General features: G+C 53.9%; 1 protein-coding gene across 1 annotated transcript; it reads left to right on the forward strand.

The window, feature by feature from the left end:
• Window positions 1–733: 733 nt before the first annotated feature.
• PRDM8 (PR/SET domain 8) lies at window positions 734–4,209 on the forward strand (the record flags this gene model as incomplete). The annotated part of the gene is made up of 3 exons (XM_082838020.1): window positions 734–952; window positions 1,948–2,179; window positions 2,600–4,209. The coding sequence occupies 3 exons, from the start codon at window positions 734–736 to the stop codon at window positions 4,207–4,209; spliced, it is 2,061 nt and encodes a 686-aa protein (XP_082694146.1).
• Between the last annotated feature and the right edge of the window lie 318 nt (window positions 4,210–4,527).

Below are 4,527 nucleotides of genomic sequence, written 5' to 3' on the forward strand. Positions count from 1 at the left end.
TGTATAACAAGGTAACTGGGATTCACCCTCATCCATAAATAAGCGTGTCGAGAAAAAAATAATTACCTCTGCTTGCTGCTTTTAATTAAAGCCCTCGGAGGGACAGTGTTGGATTATGGAAATGAGCAGACACACGTCCCCTCTTGTAGGCTGCAGAGAAAGGTTAGCTGACATGGAATCAGTGGCCCTGACACTCTACTTGAAATCCATTCGCCATGCTCTGCTGTCTCCGCCTGCTCGCAAATGCTGCTCCCCTCTTTGGAAGAAAAAATAGAATAAAATCAGCTCCCCGGCGCCCAGTTCAATACATAAGAGTAGAAGAGAGGAGCTTTCTCTCAAAGGTTAGAAGTTTCTCTCAGTCTGGAAAGTCTATAGGCTAGTAAAAAATCCTATTGTTCTTCCCTTCTTTCTCCCTCCCCCAAGGTAATGAAAAAAGCGATCTTCTCTTTCCTAGCCCAGTTTTTCTTTCTCTCTAGCAGTCAGTCCGCTCTGAGCTCCCCCATCACAATTTTTTTTTATAATTTTTAAAGGAAAAGAAAGTGCTCTTCATTGGCATCTTTGTAATATGCCAGATTTAATCTGCCATTGGCTTTATTTTTGAAATAAGAGCGATGCAAAAACCAGGCAAATTCAAGAAAAATCTGTCTAGTAGTCAAAACGTTCTGCCTGGATTCATAGAGGCAAAAGGAGTAATGTAACTCGCTTCAATTGCCCTGTGTATCTGTCTTCAGTGATGGAGGATTCGGGCATCCAGAGAGGCATCTGGGATGGAGATGCCAAAGCTGTCCAACAATGTCTGACAGATATTTTTACCAGCGTTTACACCACCTGCGACATCCCTGAGAACGCTATATTCGGTCCCTGCGTCCTGAGCCATACTTCCCTGTACGACAGCATAGCTTTCATAGCTCTCAAGTCCACCGACAAGAGAACGGTCCCTTATATCTTCCGGGTAAGTCTTGGCCGATGCTGTGTAGGGTTATGAAGGTAATATCCTTTTGAAAATGGACTAAGAATCATTCTAATGGCAAGCTGAGACAGGTTCTGAATGTAGAAAATGCAGTGATACGTGCCATTCTATTTTACACACCAAAAATTAGAAAAGGAAAATCAAACTCAGAAGTATTGTCAACTGGTTTTCCAAAATAAGTGACAAAAATTGATTTTGAATGCCAGATATGTCTAAATCAGTGCCTCAATTCTGGGCTTTCCTGGAGATGACCACCACTTCCTTAACATTTCGGGAGGTTTCACTAGGGTTGAGGCTATTTGCATACTAAGTACTTGCTATAAGTACTTTTATTATAAATATTGGGTGCATTTGCCTTCCAATCCCAAGAGGCCTCTTGTTCCCTGGAATATTACTCTTTCTGGTTAAGCTAGCTAGTGCCTAGAGTTTGTATTTAAATAAAAATGTTAATATTTTGACAATGAAACATCATTAAAGTCATATGTTTGAGTGTGAAAAGTCCTCTCACTTCCTATTCTTTCTTTACAAAGAACTATTAATTGTTTAAGCCAAAATTAGGAAGATGAGTGAATGCCACAGAATAATTTTTAAAACCTAAGCCTGCTTTTTACTTCTAAAACAAAGAAAATTCCCCATACTTTTGCAACGTGATATAATTTAGCAATCAATTCTCAAGAGGTTAACACTAATTTGAATTGTAAGAAGAAATTTGCTAACTTGGTGTTCAACCAATATACGATGACTTAAATAATCTACATAATTGATGCAGCTTCCTAGGAACATTATCTTGCCTGCCGGCCACAAACATGACGATGGATGTTAACTCGGGTCAAGTTTTTGCAAGCTTGACCTCAGATAATTCTTTGGGAAAGAATAACAGAGGAAATGGCCCTGGCTCCTGTGGCTTCATTCTCTCACAAGAGTTTCCCTCCCTCATCCCCTTCCTTCTTGTATTCTTTCTTTTTTCTAAACTGTAGGTAGACACCTCAGCGGCGAATGGTTCCTCAGAAGGTCTGATGTGGCTGCGTTTGGTCCAATCAGCCAGAGATAAAGAAGAGCAGAACCTTGAAGCCTACATAAAAAACGGACAGCTGTTTTACCGCTCTCTCCGCAGGATTGCCAAAGATGAGGAGTTATTAGTTTGGTACGGGAAAGAACTGACTGAGTTACTCTTGCTCTGCCCCTCTAGATCCCACAGCAAAATGAATGGTAGGTTGGCTCTCGACCTGCGTCTGGGCCCTTAGCTAGCGGGGGAGCGACGCAGGGAGCGGCGGGGCTCACTCTGGCGCCTCGGCGCGCCTTTCCTCCCTTGGAGTGCCTCATAGGGAGCTTCTGAGATATAGTCCGGAATGAAGCTGGGACAGCTAGGTGAGGATAACTCGGGGCACGCTTGGCTTAATGACTGCACTCCCCTCAAATCATGAGGGAAAGTTAGATCGGGTCTTTCACGATGTTCTGTACTCAGGCACTCAGGCCCTGAGAAGCGAAGGTGGCTTTGTGAAGGGGGTGATGGCAAACTGGCCTAGAGACGATGCTGAGTAATCATGTGGTGTGTGTGTGTGTGTGTGTGTGTGTGTGTGCGCGCGCGCGCGCGCAATTGTGTGTATGTGGTGTTTGCTCACTAAGCAGGGTCGTCCCCTTACACATGCCTGGAATGCAGCCAACGTTTCCAGTTTGAGTTTCCCTATGTGGCGCATCTGCGCTTCCGCTGCCCCAAGAGACTTCACAGCGTTGATGTGAGCCCCCGAGAGGAGCAAGGCAGCGGCGTGGGCACCAAGGATCACGGGGGCGGCGGCGGCAAGGACCAGCAGCCGCCGCAGCCGCAGGAGGCACCCTTGGGTCCCAGCCCCAAGTTCTGCAAAGCCGGCCCGGTCCACCACTACCCGGCCCCCTCCCCCGAGGGCGGTAACCCGCCTGCGGCGGGCGGCGGCAGCAGCAGCGCGAAGCCGTCCACGGACTTTCACAACTTGGCGCGGGAGCTGGAGAACTCCGGGGGAGCCAGCAGCTGCTCCCCAGTGAGGAGCCTCAGCGGCTGCAGCGACCACCAGGGGGCGGAGCTGAGTCCCGACGGCAACGCCGCGGGCGTGGGCAAAGGGAAGAGGAAATTCCCGGAGGAGGCGGCGGAGGGCGGCGGCGGCGGCGCGGGGCTGGTGGGGGGCCGGGGCCGCTTCGCCGAGCGGCCCCCGCCCGCCTCCAAGGAGGACCTGGTGTGCACGCCCCAACAGTACCGCGCCTCGGGCAGCTACTTCGGCCTGGAAGAGAACAGCCGCCTGTTCGCGCCGCCCAGCCCGGAGACAGGCGAGGCGAAGCGCAGCGCCTTCGTGGAGGTGAAGAAGGCGTCCCGAGCGGCCGGTGTGCAGGAGGAGGCGACCGCCGACGGCGGGAGCATGGCCGCCGAGGAGCAGGACGCGAGCGGCGGCGGCTCCTCCACGCCCGTGGCCGCGTCGCCGGCTGGCTCCGAGAAGCTGCTGGCCCCGCGGCCCGGGGGAGCGCTGCCCGGCCGGCTGGAGGGCGGCAGCCCGGCGCGGGGCAGCGCCTTCACCTCAGTGCAGCAGCTGGGCGGTGCGGGCGGCAACGGCGCAGGGGGCGGTGCAGGCGCTGGGACCGCGGGCGGGGCGGGCGGCGGCCAGGGCGCAGCGTCGGACGAGCGCAAAAGCGCCTTCTCGCAGCCGGCGCGCTCCTTCTCTCAGCTGTCCCCGCTGGTGCTGGGCCAGAAGCTGAGCGCGCTCGAGCCCTGCCACCCCGGAGACGGTGTGGGCCCCACCAGACTGTACCCCGCCGCCTCCGATCCTCTGGCCGTGAAGCTCCAAGGAGCTGCGGACCTGAACGGAGGTTGCGGGTCTCTGCCGAGCGGCGGTGGCGGTGGCGGCGGCGGGCTGCCCAAACAGAGCCCCTTCCTCTACGCCACCGCCTTCTGGCCCAAGAGCTCCGCCGCCGCGGCGGCCGCGGCGGCTGCGGCCGCGGGGCCCCTGCAGTTGCAGCTGCCCTCGGCGCTCACGCTGCTGCCGCCCTCCTTCACCTCTCTGTGTCTGCCCGCGCAGAACTGGTGCGCCAAGTGCAATGCCTCCTTCCGCATGACCTCCGACCTGGTGTACCACATGAGGTCGCATCACAAAAAGGAGTACGCCATGGAGCCCTTGGTGAAACGAAGACGGGAGGAGAAACTCAAGTGCCCCATTTGCAATGAGTCCTTCAGGGAGCGCCACCACCTCTCCAGGCACATGACTTCGCATAATTGACACGGAAAGGACTCCAGCTTTCCACGCGCGCACACGCACAGTCGAGCCTTGCAGGAGCAAACACACGAGGACATCCACCACCTCCTTGTGACCTGAAACATCGCACCCAGACACACACACACACTCACACACGTGCTCTGCCCCCCCCAACCTTTACATCCAAGTGTTTACCCGTGACCTACACTACACACACACACACACACACACACACACACACACACACACGAGACAAGATGGTGGATTTTTGATTGGGTGGGGTGTTTAAGAGGTTTTCTTTTGAATGCACGTATTTTCACTTTCCCCAAAACAAAGTACATT

This window comes from Leucopleurus acutus (genome assembly GCF_964270905.1).
Source record: "Leucopleurus acutus genome assembly, chromosome: 4".
In the NCBI taxonomy this organism is placed as follows: domain Eukaryota; kingdom Metazoa; phylum Chordata; class Mammalia; order Artiodactyla; family Delphinidae; genus Leucopleurus; species Leucopleurus acutus.